The sequence below is a fragment of the Mustela lutreola genome, chromosome 17 (assembly GCF_030435805.1).
Source record: "Mustela lutreola isolate mMusLut2 chromosome 17, mMusLut2.pri, whole genome shotgun sequence".
Classification (NCBI taxonomy): Eukaryota; Metazoa; Chordata; class Mammalia; order Carnivora; family Mustelidae; genus Mustela; species Mustela lutreola.
The window spans coordinates 16,674,456-16,702,295 of record NC_081306.1 but is presented as its reverse complement, the minus strand read 5'-3'; the positions used below and the strand labels follow the sequence as shown (position 1 = coordinate 16,702,295).

The 27,840-nt window shown below is 51.5% G+C and overlaps 1 protein-coding gene across 2 annotated transcripts in view; it reads left to right on the top strand.

Annotated features, from left to right (window-relative positions):
- The window catches only part of ABAT (4-aminobutyrate aminotransferase), an 81,160-nt gene that overhangs the window by 17,989 nt on the left and 35,331 nt on the right, over positions 1–27,840 (top strand). The window contains exons 1-2 of one of the 2 annotated variants that reach the window (XM_059154941.1): positions 11,667–11,796; positions 26,810–26,922. In XM_059154941.1, coding sequence (XP_059010924.1) covers positions 26,853–26,922 — 70 coding nt within the window. In that variant the 5' untranslated portion in view covers positions 11,667–11,796; positions 26,810–26,852. Of the gene's footprint in view, positions 1–11,666; positions 11,797–26,809; positions 26,923–27,840 lie in introns of those variants that run through there. The other variant, XM_059154940.1, reaches the window with a different exon arrangement.

Below are 27,840 nucleotides of genomic sequence, written 5' to 3'. Positions count from 1 at the left end.
TTGTTGTGAGATTTTGGTTGTTAAGGCACACAGCAGACCCTCCTGAAATGGAGCCCTGTTCTTTGCCATCTGGAACCTCCCATGAGGCATCAGACAAATCACTTGTCTTCTCTGAGCCTTGTCTTTTTCACTCCGTTAAAAGGGAGGGTTGGGCAAGATCTGATTATCCAGCTTTTAGGGTTTTAAATTTGAGATTCACCACCACCACTTTGCCAAAAGAGGAGCTCGTGTTTTGGGTGGAATGGCCCCTTGGGATTGGCCATGGCAGGTACCGTCCGCAGGCTGAGCCACCCCTGGAGTAACTTAAAATCTGGCCATGTACCACATCTAGGCAGGAGCTCCCAGGGAGAGAAGGAAAATGCAGCAGGTCACCACAACCTAACACCCGCGTTCCCATTTGGGGACACAGCCCTGCACTTCCTTCTTTACCCACATACTGTGCTTCCCCGACCACCTCCCCATCCCCGATGTATTTCACAGGGACACAGGGCCCGGGAGGCCGGGTTCTGCCCACCCGGCTCAGCTAGGGATTCCAGGCCTTGAGCCCGAGTCACTGGTACTGGGGCCACCAGCATCCGTCCTTGTGACCAGAGCTCTTTGTTCCCAGGCTCCTCGAGCTTTGCCGAGGGACGTCCTTTGGAAACAAGAGTGGCATGTTGGTGCCACGTGGTTAGGGGAAAGTTGCTGAGTGTACAAGATATCTCCCCACTTGAGCTGGCATTGTGGGAAAGAGGGAGGGACTCCTCAGAGATTCTTGCTAAAAGACCGAATGAATGGGAAGCAGATGGTTGGTTCGCACTGGCTGCGATAAGAGGCTGGCGCCTTGCTGGAGTTCTCATTTCCCGCAGGAGCCCAAGGACAGTAAAGATTGCACTTCCCCCCTCTCTGTAGAATCACCCCGTAGCACCGTGCTTCTGACTCCGCAGAGACGCGAGGTGGCCAGACAGACATAGGTTCAGATCCTAGCTGTCACTTATTTGCTGCAAGGGAGGGGGTGAGCTTTGCCTAAACTACTCTGAGCCTCAGTTTTCCTGTCTGTGAAATGGGAATGGGTCTTGCCCACGACAGAATGTGGTTAAGTCTCGAACGAATAGCACTTATAGTGAGCACAGGCACAAGCAGCGATTGGTGATAACCAAGTAGAGTGGTTTGCCTGGGACATCAGGTATCAGCCATTCCTTGGAGCACAGCAGTGGCCCCAGGAGAGTGGGCAATCACACAAGCACAGAGTCTCAGAACCTGGTGCTGGAAAGGGCCTTTGAGCTGATCCAGTCTAACCAAGCCCCTTCCTGGATGCTTGAAGCCTCTCTCCTGCCTCCTAGAGGGGGTGTCCAGACTCTGAAGTGGAACCCATTCCCATGCAAGAAGCTGTCTTAGTTATTAACCTGAAATCTGCCCATTCTGGCTATTTCCCTTTTGTTTTGTACCTTATCCAGAACAGTAGCCATAGTATAGGTAGCACTGGACTCAAACCTGCGTCTCAGGGCCCAGCCCACACCCATAACCCCCAGAGCCCACTCCCTCTGTCATTCAGGGCCCTAGTGCTCATCCCACTCTGCCCTGGACTCAGCACAGCTCTGGACACACAGAGGGCCAGTGTGACCTTGCAGGGGGAGTCCCAGGGAAAAGGTCGCCCTCTGCCTGTGAGCTCTTCATAATTTGCCTATTGTCAATCTGTGTTCCTGGAGTCCAGGCCGCCCTTCTTGTCTCCAGATGCAGACCAGCTGATGGGACCATTGCAGGAGAGATGGGGGAGTGTTCCCAGCAGCCAGGTGCCCTGGGAGGCAGATGGAAGGGCACCCGAGTCGGACAGGCCTGTATGAGTGGACCCAAGACCGCCTACTTCCCCGAAGGCCAGCTGCCTACATTGAATGACCATTTGTTGATTTTAAGTTCCCTGGTACGGAGTCGTCCTGCTGCTCCCATCTGCAGACATGTCCACGTCCCGACGTTCAACACATAATTTATATTTTGCGCTCACTCGGAAATAGAGGTGAGCCAGGGAGGTGGGGGGCTTGCATTCTAGTGCAAGAAGACAGCCGCATCCATGGAGAGACGGGAAAACAGTGACAGGCTTTAATGAAGATCACGTTTGGTGACATGCGGTCGTGGGATTCAAGGAAGGCTCTCTGAGGGAGGGGAGAGCTGAAGAAGGTGCTGGCCGTTCAGAGGTGGGGGACACACAGGTGTGGGGGGCAGTTTTAGGGGCACAGCAGGTGCGTGGGGGCAGTTTTGGGAGATTTGGAGCTTAGTCCTTCCAGCTCCCCCTGGAAAGTGGATGACACGAGGGCCACAGTGGAAGCAGGGAGACCATTTAGAAGGCTGCTTGTGGCAGAGGTAGCTCGGATTCAGGTGGAGACAGAAAGAGAGGATGTCCTGGAATTGTCTGGAGGGACATCAGGTCGCGGAAGCGTGGAGTCAGTGCCTGGGTTCAGACCGAGGCACGAGTGGTACATGTATGATCTTGGGGGCTCTCCTCCCCTCATGTGTACATGGGAAAGTGGGGGACACCACAGTTTGTAGATTGGAGGTGATGAGAATGGGGCCTCTCTCGGGTGACTGGTAGAAACATTCATGGAGGTAATGCACACGTTTTCCAGTGTTGAGACAAGGAAGTACCACAGACAAGAGGGCTTTAAATAGCAGAAGTCAACTCTCTCCTGGTGCTGGAGGCCAGAATTCCAAAGTCAAGGTGTCAGCAGGTCTGTGCTTCCTCCAAAGGCACTAGGCCCCCCAGCTTCCTGTGCCCGAGTGCTCCTGCTGCCAGAGGAAGGATGGCCCAGCTGAGCTCACAGCTCTCTTCCGGCAGTAGCTTTCCCCGCCTCGGCCCATGACCCCTAAAGCCTAGCCCCAATGGCGCTTGCTGAGAAAGGGGAGCTGGGGGGGGATCAGGCAGGCCAGAGACATGGACCAAGTGGGGCGTGTCCCTGGCTGTATCGTCTCTCCTTAGAACCAGCAGATCAACCCGATCTGCCCCTTATTATAAGGAAGCTGACTTTCAGTGGCCTGCCAGAGCTAATGGCAGCGACCAGGAGAGCCAGCATTTGATGCAGAGCTTGTGTATCTTCCTTCCTGTGGCAGGTGCCCCTCACCCCCCACCCCCCAAGGGCTCTCCCTCTACCAGATGGCTCCCACGCTGTGAGCCTCTAAATCTTAGTGGCTCAGACAACAATTGAGCATTATCTCCCCACTCCTGTGGGTTGGCCAATTTCAGTCGAGTGCTCCTGGCGTAGGGTCTTTTGCTGGGCCAGATACAGGGGCTGGGATCATCCAAAGGCTCGACTGGGCCGGATGTCCAAGATGGCTTCTTCACCCTGGGCCTGGCACTGCAGTGCTCTGGACCTCTCTTTCCAGGTGGGTCTCTGCCTCCAGGACCTCTCGCAGTGATCTGGGCTTCTTGTGGCTCAGACGTCTTCCAGGTAGTCCCTCTTCCATAGAGACAGGCAGAGGCCTGGCCTAGACTGGAAACATGTCCCTTCTGCCCCATTGTTTTGTGTTTTATAGCTCTATCATGATATAACCCACATACAGTGCAATTCACCCCTTAAAAGCCAGGTCAAACTCAGTGGATTCAGTGGCATGAATTACACACACAGGGATGTGCAACCCTCACTGCTATCTGGTTCCAAAACCTTTTGCTCTCCCCAAATAGAAATTCTGCAACCAGTAAGCAATAGCTCCAACAACCAGTAACCTTAAATCTGCTTTCCACCCCTGTGAATTTGCCTGCTGCCGATGTGTCATGGAAGTAGATCAGACCCCATCCTTCTGTGCCTGGCTTCTGGGTGGGAGGCCATGGGGGGTGCCCTGGGGGTTGGGGCACATGTGGCAGCGGTGGAGGTGGGAGTAGCGGGCAGATTCTGGATCTGTTTCCAAGGCGAAGCCCTTGGGATTACTGATGAGTTAGACAGCATGCCAGAGAGGGGGCACGTGGAAGGGTTGGGTGGCCTGGAGCCTCATCTGGGCACCTGAACCAGGCACAAGTAATCACACAGCTCTGCTGTCATTTCAACGGGAACCTACTATCTGTATTAAGTGATACCGCTTCCCAGATAGAATAGTGATGTAAAATTACTTAAATTTATTTGTTAAAATGCAAGATCACTTCAAGGGAAAGGGTTTTTATAAATACTGGCCAATAGAGCAAAACGCGGCAGACCGCAGGTGCCAAGTCTGGAGAAGCACGCCCCTCCAGCACCATCAACATGTTGGCAGAAAAACCAGACGCCCTCTGCTGTGGAAAGCGGCAGGGTGCGCATGCCCTCTTGAAAAGCCAGACTCCTCGTGGAATGGACCAGTGCAGACCGCCAGGTTGTTATTGGGAAGATGGGTCAGATCTGCGGCTTCAACGCCGCCAGTCCCCGGATAGAAGGTCGGTGTACTGTCTGCAAAGGTCCAGATGGTAAATGCCCTCGGCCCGGGGCCCTGCGATCACAGCTCCTCTGCTCTGCCAGCCTAGCCCTTCCAGGCAGCTGCAGCAGCCGCAAATGATCGCATGTTCCAGAAATGTTTATTTGTAAAGTCAGGCAGCTGGCCCACATTTGTAGACCCCTAGCCTACAGTCTGAATCCCAGGGTAGCAAAGCAGCAGAACGTCCTCTTCCAGGACCTTCTGTGATCCCCAGACCCCCAGACTCCGAGCTGAAGCTCAGGCTTCCACCTCCCACTACCTCCCCCACAGCCATCTTGGGGTGAGCCAAGAAGTCCCGTTTTGTATCCACCGAACTCCTGCTGACGCTGACCCACTTTCAAACCTTGTAAGCATTTCCACCTGGGGATTGGAATCCGGTTTGACCTGGTTCGATGCCAGAAAACAAATGTACTTTTTATAGCCCATTTGGAAGCTCATCTCCTCTTTTCACACCTTCAGAAACCACACCGAACATGGATCAATTTTCAAGTGCCTCTGGGCTCTGTGTTAATGCCATGTCAGATTATTCGGTAGTTGTTTTCCTGTAATTAAATGTCTAGATGCACTTGCCTGCCATTCACTGAGGCCACGCTTACCCTTCTTGCGCCTTCTTTCTGTAAATCATTTGAGAAAGCCAGAGAGGTGTCTTTCCTTCTCACATTGGAATAAACTAGCAATACACGTCATTACGATGACTCAGAAAATACAAAAAAGGAGACTGCCACCCCATAGATGATAGATAAAAGTGTTGTTCAACAGAAGATGTCTTTCTTTCTTTCAAGCTTTGCTTTCCCTTGTTCTGGTTTATGGTTTTGTTTTTGTGCCTCAACAAAATTCTAGCCAGACTGCATCTAAAACTTCCCTGTTCTTTCTTTCTTATTGCATTGCTTTGAAAATCATTTCCCTGCTTTTCTACGTAGTTTTCGGTAAATGATTAAGCTACTGTATCACAGCTAATTTGAGGGGTCCCCTACTGCTGGTTGTTTACATGTTTTTTCAGCTGTCCATTCTTGTAAACTACCCTGCCGTGACCATCTCTGAGCTTGGGACTGCGTCCCTGTGTAAGATTACTTGCATTAGCTAAATTTCTGAAGGTGGAATTATTTGGGTTTAAAATAGCATCTCTTGATCCCTAGTGGTTACATTGTTTTCCAAAAAGGCTGTGCCCAGATACTCTCTAGTAGGGTCTGTTTGGAGAGCCAGGGGAGATGTTCTGACATTCAGACCTGAGATCAGAAAGGCATTAGCTTAACTCCTTGTTGGTCAGTTGATTTTTCCTTCTGGGTATCACTTCAAAGAGAGGAAACTGACTCCACACCTAACACACTCTCTCAATTTCACAAAGTGGTTAAAGAGAGGAGGAAGGCTTCACAGTTTCTGTGGCCAGTGATGCCATTTCTGCACACTAGCCATTTGCCTACGTTTCTCAGTAGAGCTTCTAGACCCTTTGGGTTAGGACTTTGCACACAGTAGGATATCGAGATATATATATATATATTTTTTAAAGATGCACGTGTCATTCAGGCAAGTTTCCTTTCTTCCAAGCCCTCGGGTCTTTTATCTGTAAGATGGGAATAGTAAGAATCCATTCAGCAGACACTGAATGTGCCTGTCATGTGTGCCAGGCACTGGGCTAACTGCTGGGGACACCCTGCATCTCTGGGGTATAGGGAATGGCATAGAAGGTGCACATTCAGGGGATACACAAATGAATATACATGTGCAAACAGTGGTAAGTGGCAAGAACAATACCACTCTAAGAAGTTACACTTCTAAGTGCAAGAAGTTACATTGGATGCTTTTATTTCCATGCAGTTAAGAAAAAAGCTTCCCTGAGGAGGTAACATAGGAGGTTTGAAATCTGAGGCATGCCTGGAAGTTGACCGAGCAAAAGTGAGGGAAGCCATCCAGGCAGCAAGAATAGCCCATGCAGGGGCACCTGGGTGGCTCAGTGGGTTAAAGCCTCTGCCTTCACCTCAGGTCATGATCCCGGGTCCTCGGATCAAGCCCCGCATCGGGTTCTCTGCTCAGCTCTGCCTACTTGTGATCTGTCTGTCAAATTAATTTTTTTTTAAAGATTTTATTTATTTATTTGTTAGAGAGAGAGAGAGTGGGAGAACACAAGCAGGCAGAGAGGCAGGCAGAGGCAGAGAGAGAAGCAGGCTCCCCACTGAGCAAGGAGCCCGATGCGGGACTCAATCCCAGGACCCTGGGATCATGACCTGAGCTGAAGGCAGTGGCCCAACCAACTGAGCCATCCAGGCGTCCCTGTCTGTCAAATTAATTAAAAAAAAAAAAAAAAAAAAAAAAGAATAGTCCATGCAAAGGCCCTGAGGCCACAGAGCTCTGTGCTTTCCAGGAATCAGAGGCAGGGATTGCTTGGGCAGCATCTCAGAGGCCTCGTGAAAGCCTGGGAAGCAACGCTGAAACAAGAAGTGACAGGCTGAAGGACAAGCAGGAAGGTGCCCGTACTTGCGGTAGCTGACCGTGGTGGTCTGAAGGAGGCAGTGGAAATGAGAGAGAAAAACAGATGAATCAGAGTCATATTTCAGACACAGATCAGAGCTCCCTTTCTTGCTGTTTTCTCTGGTTTCATCCTCCAGCTGATGACCAGGTAATCTTGTTTGTGTTCAAGGAGCCAGCACTGGAGTGTGGTTGGCTTCTATGCCAGTTTGCAAGAGGCAAGGGTGAATCCTGCCTTTCTGAAGCAGCAGCCACACTAAGGAACCAAAGAGCTGGCTACACTCAGCCCGGAATCAGGGATTTTGGCAGCTTCAGAGCACGGATTTCTCGGGCTCTGGCCGGGACCATCCCAGAGCCAGCTGCAGTGGCAACACCACCATCCCCATCCCCAGTGAGACACAGCCAGTTCTCTTATGTCACAGGGCAGAATTGGCCCTACCGGGAGGGGCAAATGAGCACTGGCCCGCCATCCCACATGCGATCCCACGAAGGAATGAAGCCACCGCTTTGTCCGACAGGGGGCTGGCTGCTCTGAGGGGGCAGAGGCTGGACTTGACTTGTCTCTCTGATTCACATCGCATCGAGGCAAGAGGAGACACACCAGCAGGGGCATTCGTTGTCTGGTTTATTATCAATTCTTAACATCCGATGAGTGTACAAAGTTCAGGGCAAGTTGCAGACTTTTTAGCTAATGCTTAAGTGATGTTAAGTATTGATTAATCAGATTGTTTGAAATAAGTGCCGCAAGTCAAATCGTCCTCTCAGAAGTTTAATTTTTACAGACCCGTGTGATTGACGTGTTGTGATGGGATATTTGGCATCCGTTGGTGGCTATGTGAGGGGCCAGGATGAACTTCGGTACAAACTCCAGCTCCTTGGGTAGGTAATTAGCTCTGTGATCTTGGACACGTTCCCTAAACTACCCGAGCTACATGTTTCTCCTCTGTCGTAAGAGCACCTGCTTCCCTGAGTCATGAGAACGAGTGGACTCATGTATAGGAAATAATTAGCCAAGTTGCAGTAGGACCAAAGATATCCAGACCTCACTGATTACTTTTCATATTGAGTATTGGCTGCAATGATGACCTGGGGATATATCAAGTTGAATAGAACGTATAACTGACGTTCATGTCATCTGTTCCCCTTTTTTGGTAATATGGCTTCTAGAAAATACTAAATTCCTTCTGTGACTCATATTCATGTTTCTTGTCGACAGCACCAATCTAAAGGCATGATTTAAGAATCAGGAATGGTTAAGAAATGGGAGAAGCATGGACTTTACAACCTGAAGTATTTAGGGGCCTGGAGTGCCTGGGTGGCTCAGTCAGTTAAGTGTTTGACTTTTACTCAGGTCATGATCTCAGGGTCCTGGGATCAAGCCCCACGTAGGGCTTCCTGCTCCCTGGGGAATCTGCTTATTCCTCTTCCTCTGCCTACCTACTCCCTGGCTCATGCACACGTGCTCTCTCTCTCAAATGAATAAAATTGTATTTTAAAAAAAAAGGAAGAAAGATTTAGGGGCTTATCTGGTTAGCACCAGAGCTCTCTCTGCTCCTAGGGAGCCCCTTAACCTCTGTGCACTTTGGCTTTCTCATCTGCAAAGTGGGAGCGAAAATTCCTACTACCAAAGAGCTTTGAAGCTTACGTGAAACCGTGTATGTGAAGGGCTGAGCTGTGTCCTCAGCACAGGAGAGGTGCCCAGACAGAAACATGTGCTGGGCTTAGCATTCCGAGGTGGCTGAATGGGTCCTGAAGACGAATTTATAACTACCTCTCAGTGGTTCAGCAAGCTGACCTTGGCACGCTGTCTTCACCCCTGTTGCCACATTTGACCTTCAGAATGACCCCAGGAGGTGTAGTCAGCGCATCATAGAGCTGGAGAGACAGAGGCACAAGAGCCCGTTAGGGTCTGAGCAGGAACCAGAAACCAGGTGTTCGCCTGTGAACCTCGTGCTTTCCAAAAGAGGCAGGTTTCAGTCTCACGTCCCCTCTAGTCAGATGGTGTCCCCAGGTGTTCCCTGGACCAGAGAGAAGGCCAACACCGAATACAGCCCAGCAGCCTGTAGGGCCACCTTGCCTGGTAAAGCAGAGAAGTGCTGTGTGCTACTGAGGCAGACAGGAAGGGCAGGAAAGGCAGCCCCGCGCCCCTTGGTCTCCAGCCTGGTGGAGAGCAATGCTGTCATTTGTGAGAGGCAGTTCATGAAGCCATGCTCCCTGGACACACTGGCACCCACTTATGTCTCAAGCCAACCTGGTGCCCAAATGTAGAAGCTTCCGGGGACACAGGAGACCTCGCCCCATACATGCCTTATTGCAACGTGCTTTAACTTCATGGGTTGAATACTTTCTCTCGTCTGTGCATAAAGTGCTACCTCATTCTTTTTATCAGCTGAATAGTATTCTATATTACAGGTGTGCTGGAATTTATTTAGCCAGTTGCCGGTGGTGGACCTTTGGGTTGCTTTCCATTTCTATCAGTGAGGCAAATTCTTTCAAGTAGAATGATGCTGAGAGAAAAAGCAGTTAGTGCATTTAAAAATGTACAGATTTTGATGAAAAGGCTCTCCAAGGTATGTGTGTAGATGTGTAGCCCCACCGGCCATGTATGAGGTGCTCGTTCCCCCCATACTGTCAATGTGGCCAGATAGTTTGCAATGGGGGGTCAGCATGGACAGAGCAGAGGGAGGGTGAGGTGGCCCCTGGGAGCCTGGGCAGTTGTCCAGTTAGGAAACTGGGTACCTGAACCAGGACAAGAGCGAGAGAGGAGAGGGTGGAGGCTAGAGCCGGAGTGTGGTGCTGAGGGAAGGTAACAGGATAGAGGAGCCAACCATGGGTCTTGAGTTTCCGACTTGGACAGATTGCATCTGTTTACTGAGATGCTGCACATAAGGAAGGGAACACGTGTGTGAGGAGAAAAACAATGATTTCAGTTGAGATCCTACTGAGCTCACTATGTAGGACATCCTGTTGGCGGTATCTACTGGCCCAGGCAGGAAGATGTGGGGATGGTGGATATCTGGTGGAAATGGCGAGTGTGCATGAGCTGTCCCTGGGATGCATGGGCGGATGGGTGGTGGGTGGGTGGGTGAGTGAGTGGGTGGGTGGGGTGGATGGATGGATGGACAGACGGACACACAGGTGGATGGGCGGATGGAGGAGAAGAGGAACGGGTGGGTGGGCAGACGGATGGAAGGATGAGTGGAGAGATGGATGGATGGATACATGGGCAGATGGATGACAGACAGAAATCCAGACTTCCTTCTGTGTAGATTGAACCCTATGAAATTGCTGTCTTTGTTGTTCAAAAATGACAAGATACTTCATTTTACGCAGGCTAAAGTATTTGCAGGGGGCGGGGGGGAGGCACATCACGATGTCTGCAATTGACTTGGAAATGCACCAGAAACAGAGAGGATTCGCGGGTGGCTAGCGGGGTGGACGGGTGGTAAAGCCTAGAACAGTGGGACGGTGAGGAGCCGGGGGTGGAGGCAGAATGCAGGTAATCGCAGTCAAATTCAGTGCCTCTGCACGTTGGAAACTAACACAGCAAATCCATGGAAAAATGTTGGCGATTTCACGTGGTTTCATTTAATATATATTCCTCATTTGGCCAAGAGAGCCTTCTGGGTTCCCATCTGTGGCACCAACAGATCTGCCTCACAGGGTCTCTTTGGCCTTCTCCTTCCCAGAGTTGGGGGCTGGGGGTCGGCGCGCCTCCCTCCCGGAGTTAATGTTGAATTGCCCTAATGAGCTGATTACTGCGCCAAGTTCGTTGGTATCTGGCTTGTAATAATTATAGATTTCCTCTGCGATTTGATCCCATTGGTTGCCACAGCAACGGCGTAATAGCTCCGCTGAAGTACTGTCACTGTGATTTAGAACCAACATGTCTCTTGCAGCCTCCCATCCGGGTGCCCCCACCCCCTTGCTGTCGTCATGGCAACTGATGAGCAGCATATGACCGAAAGCCCTGTGTCCCCCCTCCTCCCTCCTTCTCCCCTCCCCATCTCTCAATCAGCCGTCCCCACTTCCTCTCCTGGGCCCCCGCTGGACAGGCATGGACCCCAGCTTGGGCTATGCTGCGGGGGGGACTAGAATAATCCAGGCCCCAAACCGCCCCCCCACACACACACCCAGAGAGGTCACGTGGATTGTCAGAGCCGGAGCCTCCCCTCTGGCCCCCGGGGTCTTAGAGATGACTTGGCGCCCCTCAGAGCCCCTTCTTGTCTGGGGCCATGCCATAGGCGGGGTCTGCTGGGCGGCCCTCACATTTAGAAATCCGAAGCCTTGGATCACTGCTTTGTACTCCAGGGGTCCCGAGCCTGTGAGAGAAAAATCGAGGAAGAGGGCCTTGGAAGGAGAAGGGGGGTGGGTTGCAGAGAGCCTATTTCAGAAGGTCCCGGGTCCGGTGGCGCATCCTTCCGGACTCAGCTGAGCTGGGCTCAAGACATCTTTTTAAACAGCCCATGTTCTATTTTTCTCTGTGTGTTTATCCCCCCCCCCCCCCCCCCCCCCGCCGCCAGTCTCTGTCTGTCTTTGTTTCTGTGTGGATCTTTTCCTTTCTGCTTCTGCCGGAGCCTCTTTGTGAAGCCACTTCTCAGCCTCTCACTCTCTTCCGTCCCTCTTCCTTCACCCCCTCTCCATGCCCCTGCCCCTAGCACTTGCTGGGAACCGGCTGAGAGCATCCTTGGCCCAAACCTGCTTTGCTTCTGAGGCCCTTTTCCTTCCTCCCGTACCTGAGCCCATGGTTCGGGGACTGCCTGGAAGTCCGGACCATCCTCCCGAGGGGGAGCTGGTACCCGGAGGCACCTCTTAGGATGAACCCAGCCTTTCTCGTCCCTGGGACTCTGCAGAATGGCATAGAGGAGGCGTTTTAAGCAGGCGGGAGCTGGCCTTGCTTCAGGACCCTGACTACCAGCCACTGTGAGTGCAGACGTGTATGTGTGTGTGCTTGTGCGTGCGCACGCGTGATATGTATTTGCATATATCTACTGGTGTATGGAGGTGTGTCTCAACATGTGTCAGTGGCTGTTATCTGGGGTGCTGGGTCTGCAAGTGCGTGTGCCCATGTGTGTACCCGTGCGCGTGTGTACAAATGTGCCTGCGTATGGCTTTTGGTCTGAAGGACACACAACTGTACCGGACAGATTTGTCAAGGACTCTCAGTGGAGCGAGCACAGTGGGATGAACCCTTTAAAGTGGGAACAGAGAGGAAGGGAGAAGAAAAAAAAATTTTTTAAATCAAGTGGGAACGCAATAAGCAAAAATGCTATTAAAATGACAGATAAGGGATTCGCTTTGGCCCGTGGGCTTGCAGAAGCTTTTCTGCACACATCTCCCCAGGAAACGAAGTGAGGGTCACCTTGAAAAGGTATTTTTGCTCAAGCGCTAAAATGAATCCTTCCTTTCCAACAGCACACACGCACTTAGGGCCTGTCTCTCTGGAACTCGGGAATGGAAGGCTCTGGTCGGGGGCTGGGGGTCGCCATGAGGGGCACTTTGCTTCGTCTTCCAGGAGACCAGGGTTTGCAGTGAGAATTCGTGCCTGATGGCCAGGAGGGCCCATGGCAAGAGCAGGCAGGAGGGACCTTTGGATGGCGACTGCCCTCACATCTCACACGCCTGTGGTCAATTAGAAGTTCATTTTGAGTTTTGTTCTTTGTTTTTTTCACGGCAGCAGCCTGCGCCCCGAGAGGCAGTGAGAAGGAAGCAGGTTTAGAAAGCAACATTTGCAGGGCGAGATGGGGGAGATGTGGGAATCAGGGTGACTTGGTGTTTTGTTGTTAGTGTGTGAGATCCGGTGGCCAGCCACCCCTGGAAGGGACCCTGGGGAGACTTGGCGGCTGGCCGCTCTGGGTGAATGCCATGCCCCGGGCACCCTGGGGAAGGGGGCGGGGCCTCAGGAAGGCTGAAGGCACAGCGGGGGCAGATCCCAGTCCCCTGACACGGTTCCCTTGCCTTCAGAGGACTGCTGCCCCTCAAATGTCCTCCAGGATAGCACTCTTGTCCCCTACACCATTCCCTCCGTCTGCAGTGGCCTCACCTCCTTGGTCTGACACCTCCCAAAGCCCTCATCGCCTTTAAACCTCTGTCCCTACCTCCAGGGAATCGTCACCTTCCACCCGAGTAGAGCTATACACCCTCCCCCATCTCCCCCCAATACCTTGTACCCCTGGCATTACCGTACCCTGTAGACCTTTTGCCATGTGCCCATGATCTACAGCCCGTTTTACAAGGACCTGAAGAAAAATATTAAGACGAAATATACTCAGAGCCGCTGACCTGGAGTCTCACAGTGCCCGTGTCATAAAAACCAAATGGGTGAGACAAGATTCCAGGTTAAGAGAGACCAAGGCGCCAAGTGAGCCAACCACGCGCGTTCCTGCTGTGCTGCCGGAAACGCAAAGAACAGCTATGAAAGACATTTCACGGACAAGTGGTTGAACTTGAACATGGGCTTTCAGGCAATAGCACTGTGTCTGTGAGAAATTACCTGAGCGTGATGTCATTGTGTCTCAGATCATTTGTGCTCGGGGTGTACGGAATGCTCGAGTCCTGTTGTTTGGTTTGTTTTGCTGACCGAGAGGAGTAGTAACTGCTTAGAGGATTGTTAGGAAGATTGAAGCTGCTGTATCTTACGTAAACAGCTAGCGCAGGGCTTGGCCCAGAGTAGGCGATCGGTTGTTGGTCGTTGCTGTTGCTGGTTTCGCTTGCTAGTGCTGTCCGGACACCCGGGTTGGGTGCGGATGCGTGGAAGGGGTCTTTCTCTTCTGCACCCAGGACCGGCCCCCTGGGCTTATGACCCGCGCTCACCATGGCCCTTCCCCATGCTTGGTTTAATGCTATACTGTCACCATCTTGAAATTCTTAATCATTTCTCTACCTGGAACTTCAAATATTCGTTTTTGCACCAGGTCCCGTAAATTGCCTCTCCAGTCCTGTCTGCACAGCCACCAGGAGCAGCTCTTGGACTAAACTCCCTGTCACCGCAGCGCAGCTCAGACTGGCCCAGCCAGGCACGTCCATGGCTTCAGGCCCACCCATGCCCCGACACCATGTGTCAGCCTGCCACATCCAGCACGGTGGCCACTCCCCGAGTGTGACAGTCAGGCACTCAAGATGAGGCCCATCCAGACAGAAATGTGCGTGGGTTCAGAATTTATACTGGGTTTTGAAGACGTCACACACACAAAAAAAGGGGGGGTTGTAAAATACCTAATAATAATCATATCGATTACATGTTGAGATGTTTTTATTTTTAGGCATGTAGGGTTAAATAAGATTGTTAGATCTCACCAGTTTTGACCTTTTTTTTTTTTTAAAGATTCTATGTTTAAGTAATCTCTGTATCCAACATGGGACTCGAACCCACAACCCTGAGATTAAGAGTTGCATTCTCCACCAACTGAACCAGCCAGGTGCCCCTGATTTTACTTTTTTAGCGAGGCCACTAGAAAGTAGAAAATGACTCACGTGGGTTGCATTTGAGGCTTGCGATATATTTCTGTTGGACAGCACTGCCTTCTACTCTTTTATGACTGTAAACCAAACCAGCTACCAGATGACAGACCAGTGGTTCAATTTCCAGGTTTGTTTTTTTTTTTTTAAACCAGACTCCAGCCCTGATGCTCTAGCTTCGATCCATGTCTCCCCCAAAAATCCATCAGGCACATCTCTCTGGTGGGGTCATTGCTGCTGCCAGTCTTTTTCCCTCTTCCCTTCCGTCTTAAAATGACCCAAGACACTGATTTTTATACCCAACGAGTTTGTTGCATGGCCTGAATATATTTGCAGGGCAGCACAGCAGGCAGGAAGAACACTGAATTTGGAAGAACTAACTCAGGGATTAAAATACCAGACTATTGACCCTTCTTTGTCGAGAGAACCTGGGCCCTTTGCTTAACTTCTCTGTGCAGGAGGCAGAGTGGTGCCAGCCACAGAGTCTTGCAGACCTGGGTTTGAAGCCTGGTCCCGTGGCTTCCGAGCTGTGTAACACAGGGCAGGCCCCTGACCTTAAACACACAGATTCACTGAGCCTCCGGCATCCACACCAGTAAAAAAAAAAAAAAAGCAGCCTTTCTGCATTTTCTCTGTTTTGTGTTTCTTTCCCCACCTTGATGTAGCCCCTCAGAGTGGTCAGGAAAGGATATAGACAAGGAGTGTTTATAAATTCTCTCATGGCTCTTTGGTGCTGTGAGCTGGGTGTTCACACGCTTGAAAAGCTATCCCGAGAGCCAGCTCTGTGTGTGTGTGTGGGGGGGGGGTCTCGGTCCTGAGCAGGTGGATGGATCCCCAGTCATCTTGCCCCCTCCTCACCCCCCCTTGCCATAGTGACCAAGAACACAGGCTATCTCCCTGGGACCCCGCGGTCAGAGCACTGAGCTCTGTGGAGTGCCGTGCATTTGTAGAGCCTTTCCTGGGTGACACGGGCCTGCTGAGCCGAATCATTCCCCTGGTATCAAGTGACACTGTTGGTCCTCATCACAGCGTGAAGGTATTTATTCTCTGTTCCTTCCACTGGAACAGAAGGCAGAGACTGCTGCCTGATCCTTGTTCCCACCCGAAGCCAGTCCTTCGGGTTTAGTATTGTGTTTCCAGGCTGTGGGCGCTCAGGAAATGCCTGACAGTGAACCCAAGAGTGAATGAATGAGTGAATTTCCCTGAGTAAAGGGAGAGACGGAGATGATCACATTATAGGTGAACTGGAAAAGAATGTGCGTAACATACACATGGTAGACACCAGCAGTTGTTCGAACAAGACGGTGGGTACAGCCAGGTTCACCCTGAGTATGTGAACATTTTCATTCAAAGAGCCTGGGTGGCTCAGTGGGTTAAAGCCTCTGCCTTCGGCTCAGGTCGTGATCCCAGGGTTCTGGGATCGAGCCCCGCATCTGGCTCTCCGCTCAGCAGAGAGCCTGCCTCTCTGCCTACTTGTGATCTCTGTCAAATAAATAAATAAGATTTTTTTTTTAAATGATGTTAGGTTGCTGGAGAAGTACGGATGAATGACATCTCACCCTGAAATGGTGAATCAGGAAGGCTTCCTGGTAGAGGTGACCAGAGTGGCACTATAAGAGAGCACCCAGAAATTAAGGGGATATAAACAGGAGGCAGGGGCAGGAAAGACATTGCAGCAGACATTAGCATGTGGGTGATGGATGACCTGGCGACAGGAAGTAGCAGAGTGTGAGGGAGTCACCGTCAACCGGACAGGGAGGGGTGACCGTGTACCCGGCCAAGCAACTAGGCTTAATTCTGGGGCCACTGGGATCCAGGGAATATTAAAATAGGAGACAGACTGGGTAGCTGCGTTACGTAGCTGTTCCGCTTCAACCCGATCCCCCAATCCTTCTCTTTTCTCCTGGAGGATGACTAGGGTTCCTATACATCTCAAGGAGTATCATTTTAGAGATTCACTTTTTTACTTAGCAAGTTTGTTTTCCCCTAAAGGTATCAGAAAGTCATAAAATGGGCACCTGGGTGTCTCAGTCAGTTGAGCATCCGACTCTTGATTTGATCTCAGGTCATGATCTCAAGGTCATGGGGTCAAGCCCCTTGTCGGACTCAATGCTCAGTGGGGAGTCTGCTTGGGATTCTCCCTCTCCCTCAGCCCCTCCACCAGCTCACGTGCTCTCTCTGTCTCCCTCTCTCTCTCAAATAAATAAATAAAGTCATAAAACAGAGGCAGTTCTCTTAAAGGAATGGGAGGTGGAGAGGCCTCCTGATGGAAGTCAGAGCACGGGGGATGCTGGGACACCTGGGTCCTTTCCCTGCGACGGATTGTGCCAGCCCAGGATACGTTCCCATCACAGTTTCATCCGCCCCGGATGTTTGGCTCCGTGCAGACAAAACAGAGAGAAAGCAGTTGTTTTTGTTTGCTTGTTTTTGGACAAAAGTGACACATTTCTGGCCTCGAAAGCCGATAAGCCTTCTTCCCAGGCTTAAATCCGAGCTCTCTCTTTGGTGCCACATTTTTGTCCTCCTGAGATCCCACTCCTTTTGCAAAATAAGCTAAACAAAGCGCTGTCAGCTGCGCCGCTCAGGGCTCCTGCCATCTGCCCTTGGTTGTCCCCAGAGGATGACTCCTAGCACTCCCTAAGGAAACAGATTATGTGTTTTTTTGTTTTTGTTTGTTTTTGTTTTTGTTTTTAGAAGAACAAGCTACCGGACGGGGAGGTAGGACTGGGCATGAGGACTTTTGAAGTCTCCCATTTGGAAGGCCTGCCTGTTTGGCCATGGTCGTGGGACCAGCGGCCGCTGTGGTCACATCCAGAGCAAGAGCTGAGGCTGCCTGTGTGTGATTAGAATAGTCTTTACAAAGGTGGTGAATCAGGGTGCTTTCTCATGACTACAACCTTGGACCCGCCCTCCATGAGCTCACCTGCACCAAAATGTTTAAAGAATTAGCCAGAAAAATGTGGAAACAAGAAACAGTGGATAAACTCTTTTTCACAGATTAATGTTTAAAGTACTCGGCAAGATTTATCCATTACCCGGAGCTGTCCTAAATACTAAGGAGCTCTAAAGACACCAGTTCTTTTTCTGAAAGGACCTTCCAGTCCAAGGGGCTCCTTGTCGAATGGAGGCCTCTGCGCCCCGGAAGGGACAGCAGGGACAAGTGTTGGGGCCAGGGGAAAGTCCAGGTGTGGCCTGAGGTTGGAATTGTCAGTTAGGGCCGTTGTAGGCCCCTTCCGATGAAACTATGGCCAAAAGATGAGCGTCTTTGGGAAGGCTACAGACAGTGACAGCTCTGGGTTTGAAGTTCTTTGTTCCTATAAAAATTGTCTGTATCAGCCTGAGTTGTCCGGTGAGATTTCTGGGTAAGGACTGAAGCCATCATCCTGGTAAAGGGGCCAGGTCTCGGGCTTCAAGCTGACATGGCCCTGGTTCTCACCCAGCTCCAGTGTCTTCAGGTGCATGACCTTGCACAAGTGACAAAACCTCTCTGAGCCTCTCCCCTTCCCGAAAAATGGGAAGAGTACCATTTGCCAGTGTACCAGAGTACCAGTGTTGCCAGGAATAGGCAACACTGTGTGTTGAGGGTTGACATGGTAGGGACTGGTTTATTGAGTTGTAGCAGATCCCTTCATGCACATAGAAATGAACAATCCTTTGAAATATTGAAAAGTGAGGATATCGCTCACTGTGGATAGGAACACGATCAGGGACATCTGGTAACTCTAATAAGCAACAGTGTTTCCAAGTCACCCGCCCTGCAGAACCTGAAGGGAAGAAATGGGGTCCTTTGTTATCTGCTGTGGTATTTGCAGTCCTTAAAATGATTTGTTTTCTCTGAAAGGGAAATGTATCTCCTCCAATCACCTACTTGCTGTTGGCCCTCCCACCGGAACGTAAGTTCCCTGAGAACAAGGTGGGAAATGCCCTCATTCGACATGGCATCTTGGGGGATTAGCCCTGGTGCTCCCTACGCACCTGTGGAACCAAGCAGATTTTAAAGGCCGGACCTTTCCTTCTGCAGCTTTAACCCAGGGTAGCTTCTTCTGCACTGGCACAAGCATCCTTCCCAACCAGATTCTATTCCTTTTATCCTTCCCCCTGGCAGGATCAGAAATACAAAAGTAACTCAACCATCACAGACGCTTCTTTCCACATACGTGCTACCCGCAGAACAAAGGCTGCCTTTCCCTTGTCTGTTGTCTCTCCCCTTTACCCTGTTCACAGGCTGGGGGCCACCTGCCTCCTGGCACCAAAGTGCTCATGCCTCATGGGTTGCTTTCATTCTTCCCATTTCACAGATGGGGAATGTGCGGCCCCGGTGGGTTGCGCTCCGGGTCCAGAGTCATCCAACTGGTATATGGCTCCTCTGGACCCCATTTCTGACTCACGTGACTTTCTTAGCTGCCTCTCTGCCTTTTGTAGGAGTCCACAGTTGCCTGTTTCCAAGAACAGTATCGCCCTCCCCTTGTACAAGTCACCGATGATTGCATGATGCCGCAAGAGACAGGGCACAGGACATCAGGCGTGCAGGGAGGGAGAGCTGGGGCCTGGGCTGCGGAGACAGTCAGGGGAGGCTGCAGGAGCCGGTGCTGGAGGAGGGAAGCCAGGTCTGAGATGAAGCGTTCTGTCCCTGCGCCATCCATCACAGCCAGCCCAGTGAATGGGGCCCTGTTAGCCATCTGCACAGGCCCAGGGCTCTGGCTTTGTTGGTTGCCATGACGACCCTTGGCTCTGACAACAGGGGCGCACTTGGCTGTGTGTGTCATTGTGTCCCATCCAGTCTGCAGAAAAGCCAACAGACAGCCTGGGCTGCGGCCCGGGAAAGGAATGTCCCGCGCCTCTGCCAGTACTTTTGTCTCGGCCCTGGGAGCAGATAGGAGAATGAGAGACAGAGCATCTTTGGGGGCCCCAGAGAGGCCTGGGGGGTCCATTTCTAGCCAGTGACTCCTGCAGAGATTTTGTGTTCCTCGGGGCCTGAGAGGCCGCATAGTGGAAAGGTGAGCCAGACACATCTTCAGGACATTTGTGGAGTGCATCCGATTTATTCCATAATTGTTTGCCGTCGGGCACTGCTCTGGGGCCGGGGATACAGCAGGGACCCAAGTCTCACGTCTCAGTTCACACTCTCTAGCCTATGAATTAGGTTCAGAAGGTATTATCCCTATTTCACAGATGAGGAAAATGGAGCACAGAGAGGCTGCTTAGCATACCCAAGGTCACACAGCAAGTAGCGGAGTCTGGTGTCGCATTCAGCATCCCGCACGCTACCTTTCCAAATGGCCTCATGGTCTTCTTTCTTCCTGTATTTTTGGGATGTTTAACTCTCAAAGTCAGAAACCCATTTCCAGAGAGACGGGGATCCTGCAGACCTGGGTCAAGGGCAGGGTCTAGCTAGCATCCACCTCTGAAGACAGTAGTTTTCAGGAAGCCTCCCCTCGGGGGCTTCATGTCACACCCCTGAGACTGGTTTAGTTGTGCTAGTGGAGCCCTTCCTAGATCTTCTGCTCCTGAAGATTGTCACAGGCAGCCAAGGCTAAACACCGCTGACTCTGAGCTGGGAGACCCTGGAGCAAACCCCCAACCTTAGGAGGCTGCGGTCGTGCAGATGGCTGCACTGACATATGCAGGTGCATGTTGTGTAGTAAGTGAGAAATGAACAGGAGCCAATACTTTGATGAGTTTTCTTCTTCCAACAGAGCTTTTTTTTTTTTTTTTTTGCCTTTTCCCCCATTGATGTAAACACTGCACTGGCCCCTCCCCCTCCCACCCTTCCCTAGGAATGCACAAGGCAGATAAGAGGGAGCAAAGAGAAGTAATTAGCATTTTAATTAAAGGAAAGGGGCCAGGGGAGTGGTGGGTGGGCCTGGAGGGCTCAGGGTCTGGTTGGACCAGGGTTTGCGACTTGTTTTGACGGAGATGCACAGTAAGAAGCCATGTTTCTGGCAAGTACCCTGCTTGCCTCAAACAAAAATTACCCTTGCCCGCCATGCGCTTGGATAATTCCTGTTCTGCTTCGTTTATGGGTTGATTTAAATTTCCCTTTCTGTTCTGGTCACATCAAGGAAGGATATCCCTGTGGGATGCTAGGCTACCTTTGACCCTGGACTGATAAACCTCTAGATGGGCAGATTACACAGGGCGTGTGGGACAGAGCAGAGACACGGATGCTCACGCTGCCTGTAGGGCTGGAGAAGGGGGTCAGGAGAAATGCAGTGGGGTTCTCCGCATACTGGCCGGTTGGTTCTCGGGGTCGGAAGGGGCCATGGAAACTATGTGATCCAACACGTGGGGAAACTGAGGCCAGGAGAGGCAGATGTCTTTGGTTCTTAAGCCAAGCAAGGACTGTGGTGGACAGTCACGTACACAATGATTCCAGACTTGGGCAGAGGAGAATATTGTTAAATTGTTGTTTTAGCACAAATTTCAGACCCGCACACTAATTTTCACATGAGTCCTCCAATAGACCTTTCCAAAGGCAGGTGTTGCTGTCTCTGTTTCACAGCTCAGACATGTTCAGTTCACTCACGGCAAACACTGACCCGGGAACTGCACTGAGCTCTGGGTACCACGGAGAACAAGAAAAGCCTGATCCCCTCTGTCCTGGGTTTTGCAGTTTTCTAAGTGTGATTGGAGTGGTTCAGACAGGAAACGTGATGTGAGATGAATTATCCTTAAAAAGGTTGGGGACGCGGGCGCCCCGGTGGCTCAGTGGGTTAAGCCGCTGCCTTCGGCTCAGGTCATGATCTCAGGGTCCTGGGATCGAGTCCCACATCGGGCTCTCTGCTCGGCGGGGAGCCTGCTTCCTCCTCTCTCTCTGCCTGCCTCTCTGCCTACTTGTGATCTCTGTCTGTCAAATAAATAAATAAAATCTTTAAAAAAAATGTTGGGGACGCAGTAGAAAATGATGGAAGGAAAGTAAGAGAGGAAGCTAAGCGCGCACCGAAGATATCAGTGCCCCAGTCCCGGTGAGATGATATAGCTCGTGCCAGCACGGTTTAGGGACTTGCCCACAAGCGGGACCCCTGGGCACCCATCTCCCTGCTGTCACTGTCAGGAGAAAAAGGGAGCCTTCCTGGTGACTGCGTTGCATCTGAGAGGCTCCAGAGCATGTCCTCAGGGAGAGACTGCCTTCTGTTGGGCCCCTTTCCTCCGTGACCCCAGAGACCTCCATGGACCTCAAACACAGAGCTCTAGAACCAAGTGCCGCATCATCCGCGGAGAACACAAAAGGGAGGGACAAGTCAGAGATAGAGGAAACTCAAATGTCTGAAGAGCCTGTGATCTGCCAGGCTGTTCACATCAGTGGTGCCTAATTTCCAGCATGACCAATGAGAGAGACCTCACTCTCCCCACCCCGTAAAAAGGACACTGAGGCTCAGAGCATTTTGGTAAGTTTCGCTCTTTTAGACAGTGACGTAAGACAGTGAGCTTTAGAGCTAGCCCAGGCTCAGCACAGATATCTGTAGTGTCCATTACAGCACCCATCGCAGACATCACTAATCTATCACAGCTCTGTTTAATCTCGATCTTGGCCACGGGTTCATCACCAGCACCCACACACAGTGCCTGGCATACGGCAGGTCGCAGCGGTATCTGCTAAGGGGATGACTGAAGCAAGCAGGGTACATGACAGGCTGTAGCTAGCAGGTACTCAGACGCAGGCCTGTGTGACCTCACACCCTTGTCTTGTCTCCTATCTGTCAAAGGGGAGGGCTAGCTCCATAATTCTCTTGTTTACTTTCATGTTTTTATTACGGTCAAATTCACATAAAACAGGATTACCCATTAACCACTGTAAGTGAACAACTCGGTGCCTTTGGCACATTCACAAAGAGGCAGACGTCGCAACCAGCTCCAGAACTTTCTCATCATCCCCAACAGAAACTCCATACCCACTAGACAGTCCCCCCGACTGGCCCTTCTCCCCAATTCTGGCAACCACTCGCCTACTTTCTATCTCTTTGTTTGTACCTGTTTTAGAAGTGCTGTACGAATGGAAGCCGGGCGTGGCCGCTCGTGTCTGGATTCTTGCCCTGAGCATCATGTTTTTGTGGCTCCTCCACTTTGTAGCATCTGTCAGCACGTCATTCCTTATTGTGCTGGAGAAGGACTCCGTGGTGTGGACAGACCCTGTGTGGTTTACCTGTTTGGCTATTGACATGTACTTGGGTGGCTCCCATCTTTGGTATTGTGAATGGTGCTGGTATGAATGTGTTGTACATGCATCTGTCTGAAAAGTTCCTATTTTGCATTCTCTGGGGTGTACACTTAGAAGTAGAATTGCCAGGGCGCCTGGGGGGCTCAATTGGTTGAGCATCTGACTCGTGGTCTCAGCTCAGGTCTTGATCTCACAGTTGTGAGTTCAAGCCCTGCATTGCGCTCTGTACTGGGCATGGAGCCTACTTCAACAACAACAAGAAAAGGAGCAGAATTGCTGGGCATTGTGGTATCCTGCATTTAACTTTTCAAAGAACCCGTAAGTCTTAAAGGCTAGGGATTTAGAAGCTGGTCCCTGGCTCCTTCCTCCCTTTCAACCCTCACCTTAGTAGGTGCCCTCTGACATGCCTCAGGAGCCCCCCCACCCTCAGCTCACAGTGACCCCAACATCTCAGGACATGCGGCTTGCTCCGTGCACCCCTCCCCTGGACCTGGCTGAGCAGGACCCTTTGGAATAAGATGGAAGAACTGGGTTCCCTCCCCTCACATTGAGGGCGTCTCTAGCCAACCCTGTGCCCCATCTTCCCTTCCACTTTCCCTTTCTTCTGTGATTTCATGTCCTGGTAACCCTCGCTATGCACCCGACTCTTGCCCATTCTGTAACTCATCACCCCTGAGCATCTGCTGAAGCCTGCACACCCCCCCCCCCCCCCCCCCCCCCCGCTTTCCTCTGTGGCTTCTGAAAAGCTGCTCCCCTTTGAAGGTGCAGCTCAGGTGACAAGTCACTGACACCGTAACCCCCGCCAAAATGAACCTCTCTCTGCCTTCCCACAGCACCTTACGTATTTGTACCAGCAAAAGTCACGATTTCATCCTGTCTCACGCAGAATTACCTGTTGACAGTGAAATGGAAAATTTTTATATACATATCTTGCCAGGTTATTTTGAGGATTTATTGACATGAAGAGGAAAGCAGCCCTAGTGCATTAAACTCTCCCATTCTCTCCCCTCGTTCGTCTGTCACTAAATTATGAGCTTCAGAAGGAGAGGAGCATTTTACCCATCTCCATACCCACATAAAGCAGTGCCTTGCCTGTAACAGGCACCTAATTAATTTTTGTTGATTGAATTAGTGGGCTAGATAAAGTAAGCGCATGACATCAACTCTTCTCCAATATGTTGGAGACATATTGTGCTAAGAATTCACGTCTGATAGAGATCAGGTTTTGTTATAAGGTCAATTTCAACTGCAGGCCTCCGAAATGTCACCGCCATATATTTCCCATTGTGACATTTTGTAATTGAAAGCGTGCAGGTGTGACTCTCTCTTTCGCGGAGCATTCAAATGTTAATGTGCGCATTCTCAGAGATTCTCTCGCATTTTCAAACACGTGCTTAATGGAAATTAAATTGTGTGGAGTCTTAAGTGCTCCCGTTTGACACAAATGGTTTTAAATGAGAGACGGCAGCCTGGTTCTGCATAGTCACCGTGCTGCTAAATGAACAGGCTTGCTTTGCGTTGGATATGCTGCCGGAATAGATTTAAAAAAACAAAAACAAAACAAAAAAAAAAACCCATTGAGTTATCGAGGAAAGAGTACGGTTTCTCAGTTAATTTATGGTGACACGTTCCAGGCCCATGCTCTCCTCAATAACATTTCCTCTGGTAAAAAGCAACAAAGTTTCCTCTCTGAACTGGATCATTTGTATCCATCAAGCCCCGGCATCTAATAAGATGACGAGGAGGTTTTTTGTTATTTGCTGAGTTAATCGATATTGTCATGAGGAAAAGCAAGGACAGTCCCAGGCATTCCTATAACCAAGGTCGAATAAATCACCCATCTGAAACTCCATGTCCTTACCTCCAACACAGGAGACACCCTCCCAGCTGGATGGCTGGGCCCATTGAGGGGGGATAAAGCGCCCTTCTGAACCTGTACCCGATTCCCTCACACTGCAGTCACTGCCTCCCAGAGCACCCACTCGGAGAGACTGTGTCCTTAGCCATGTGGCACCTGCAGTGCTGAGAAGGGGAGCCCCAGACAGGCTCTCCCAGTGCACACTCCCAAGATGCGGAGCTCAGTCTGTCTCTAACCGCGCTATTAGCCGGACTCCGGAACCTGACACTCCTGGCCCTCCCCCATGGCACCGGCTCACCCCCAGGGATACGGGGACTCGGGGACTCTTGACCCCAACAGCATCAGCAGTGAGGGGGGCACTCGTGGCCAAGCTGGGCTGCAGGCTGGGGCCAGGAAACATCCATGTCCGGGACCTCCGTCCTCATTTGCAGCCACTTCTCTGTTACACACTGTTCTGCCCTGAAGCACCCTGTCTGCGTGCCGGCTCCTCTCCCACTGTAGGAGGTGGTGGACCCCACACCTCCCGGGACTCTGGCCTATCCCCGTCCAGTCAACTATGGTCAGGGGGTGATACAGCATGGACAGGGCTGCTGGGTCTGCACCCCTGTGGACAGAGGGGGAAGTTTCTAAGAGCGGGAAGGCGTGGTGTCTGAATGGACACCCCAAAGCTCCCTCCTGCACCCGCTCCCCGGGGCGCACCTCAGTGGCCTCATCTCTGAAGAGTGGACAGTGATGTAGCCATTCATCTCCTGGGGTTTTGGGGTAAAACAGGCAGGTGTCTGCAGCACCTCTAGGTGCTCAGGTCATGGTCATGCCTGGAGGGCAAGCGCTGCACCTGATGGTCCCTGTGCCCCGCGTCTAGCGCTCATGGGGGAGGGAGGGGCGCATAGTAGGTGCACCATGAGAATTCATGGAATGAGTGTGTCCTTAAAGCAGTGCCAGCATCGCCCTCCTTTGCTTAGTCTCTGCTTATAATAATACAGCCCCATGTCCCATTAGCTCTGGGCGCACTGGGGTGGGAGCACTGCCAGCTCTTCGTCCTGAGCTTGGCACCAGACACCCGCACGTGTCCTCACCCTCACCCAGGCTGCTAAGCCCGCCCACCACCTCTAGCTGGTTCTTCCTCCACGCATGCTTTGTTGCAGAGTGAAGAGAGGGGCATCTATGAAGTGTTAGGACTCAGCGACTCTGGGGTCAGACTGATCTGTTTTCAGATCCACCATTAACCTCTCTGTGCCTCTGTGTCATCATCTGTAAAGAGGGGAGCACAAAGCATTGTTGTGGGCATTTATAGCAATAATGAGTATTCATAGTGCCCTATGCAAAGAGCTTAGCACAGCGTGCAGAAAGGACACGGGAAACAGGGTCCCCAAGTTGTGAGACGCGAATGGCTCCATCATTGATACAACACGATACAATTGAAAATACACACTCCAGATAACAAAGCGGGGATTTAGCAAGAAGACCCACAAACCAAAAGATGCAGTGGGAACACACTTCAGTGGTGGCCTGGGGAGGGACTGAGGGGAGGTGATAGAAGAAAACAGACAGGGTGGGGATGTATGTTGCTCCATGCCCACAAAGCAATGGGCAGCTGGCAGGTCTAGCCAGGGAGGGCAGGATTGGGAGGGGTCAGAGGGAATCCGCATAAGGGTGGCACCGGAGCTGAGAACCCTCACTCCTGGGTTTCAGAGCAAAGTTCCACATCCAGGGAACCCCTTCCATCTCCAGCAAACTCAAGAAGGTTGGTCACATCCCTGGAAGCATGTGCTTCCCAAAACAGGCCGCCAGAAACTGCACGGGGTCCACTGCATCGGCTCTGAACCTTCCTCCATCTGAACCCTCCCATCTCCCTAATCGGGCTGGCTTTTCCCGGGTGGGTGACACACCGAGCTTGTCAGCTCACCTACAGAGGGATCTCAAGCCAGCTCTGTCCCCTTGCTCTGATTTTTCATCTAGAAAATGTGCACAGTGATCTTGCCTGGGGTGTGGTCCAGGTCAAATGAAAACACTTTTATTGGGGCGCCTGGGTGGCTCAGTGGGCTAAAGCCTCTGCCTTTGGCTCAGGTCATGATCCCAGGGTCCTGGGATCGAGCCCCACATCGGGCTCTCTGCTCAGTAGGGAGCCTGCTCAGAGAAAGCCTCTCTCTCTCTCTGCCTGCCTCTCTGCCTACTTGTGATCTCTGTCAAATAAATTAAAAATAAAAAAGAAATAAATTTTTTTTAAAAAGAAAGAAAAAAAAACACTTTTATTGAAGAACTCTCCACAACTAATATGGGTCTCGAGCCCACAACCCAGAGAGCAAGGGTCACATGCTCCTTCGACTGAGCCAGCCAGGCACCCCAGCCCTTGTCTTTAAAAGTGTACATTCAGTATGAAAGCAAAGGGTGTGATGCCAGAAGAAGCTTCTCCACGACGTGAGAAATGGCTGGCCTGATCGTGTGTTTCTGGTTTCTTGCAGGTGGAAGCGTGTGAAGGGGCCTCTGTTCCTGGAGGATAGGATCATGGCCTTCATGTTGCTCAGCCGGCGGCTGGCCTGTACCTTCCAGCACAACTACCACCTGCTCCCACCCAGTAAGCCATGGGGGGTCTGGGCAAGAACTGGTCCTGATGACTGGGGATTCTTGGGCTGGGAGAGCCCTTGGGGGTTAAGGGGCTGGCCAGCCAGTACTTCTGGGGCTGTCTTCCCCTCACACACGTGAAAACTGTCCCCATCACTGTCCCCGCCAGGTTTTCCATATCTGCCACGAGCTCCTATCCCTGCGTGAACAGCTATATCGTCCTCTAGGGGCTGTTGGGGAAAACACGTAGCTGAGCTTGCTACCAAGGAACAAGAGGGCTACAAACATCCCTGTGATTAACCTAAAGGCCAAGTGGGCTTCAAGGGCATTGGATAGGAGGCAGCTGCCCCCACGGGGCTCTCCCTCACCTGCACCCACATGCACCCGGCTGGCCCACAGCACCGCCCGCCCTGCAGCCATGTCTCTACCGGGCTTCTGTTTCTCTCTGCCTCACTGAGTGCAGGCTGCTCAGCCGGGCCAGCCTCACCAGGATCCCAAGAGACCTCCCTCCCAGTAGCCCCACCAGGAAGGCACGCCTGAATTCCATTTACAAGTGAGAAAGCCGAGCCTTGGAGAAGCAGAGTCAGTCTAGCTGCAAACCCTGGGTTATCATCCCTCCCGCATGTGCCTCCCTAGGCCTCTGGGTAGGAGAGGGGCTCGCGGTAACCCCCTTAGAGAAACCCTACACTCTCACCCCAGCCTGTCCCAGTTCTCTTGGGGCCCCGTAGCTGTCATCGTGGTATCTCTCTCTTGTTCATCTCCTCTGCCTTCTGAAGAAGACCAAGTGCTGGCCGTGGCCTCGGTTAGCATGTTGAATGTTGGTGTTTATACCCTGGGTGGGGTACAGAGCAGGCGTGTTCTCTCTTCCGCAAGAGTATTAGCAGGTTTTGTTAAAAAAAAACAAAAAACAAAAAACAAAAAACAACCAACC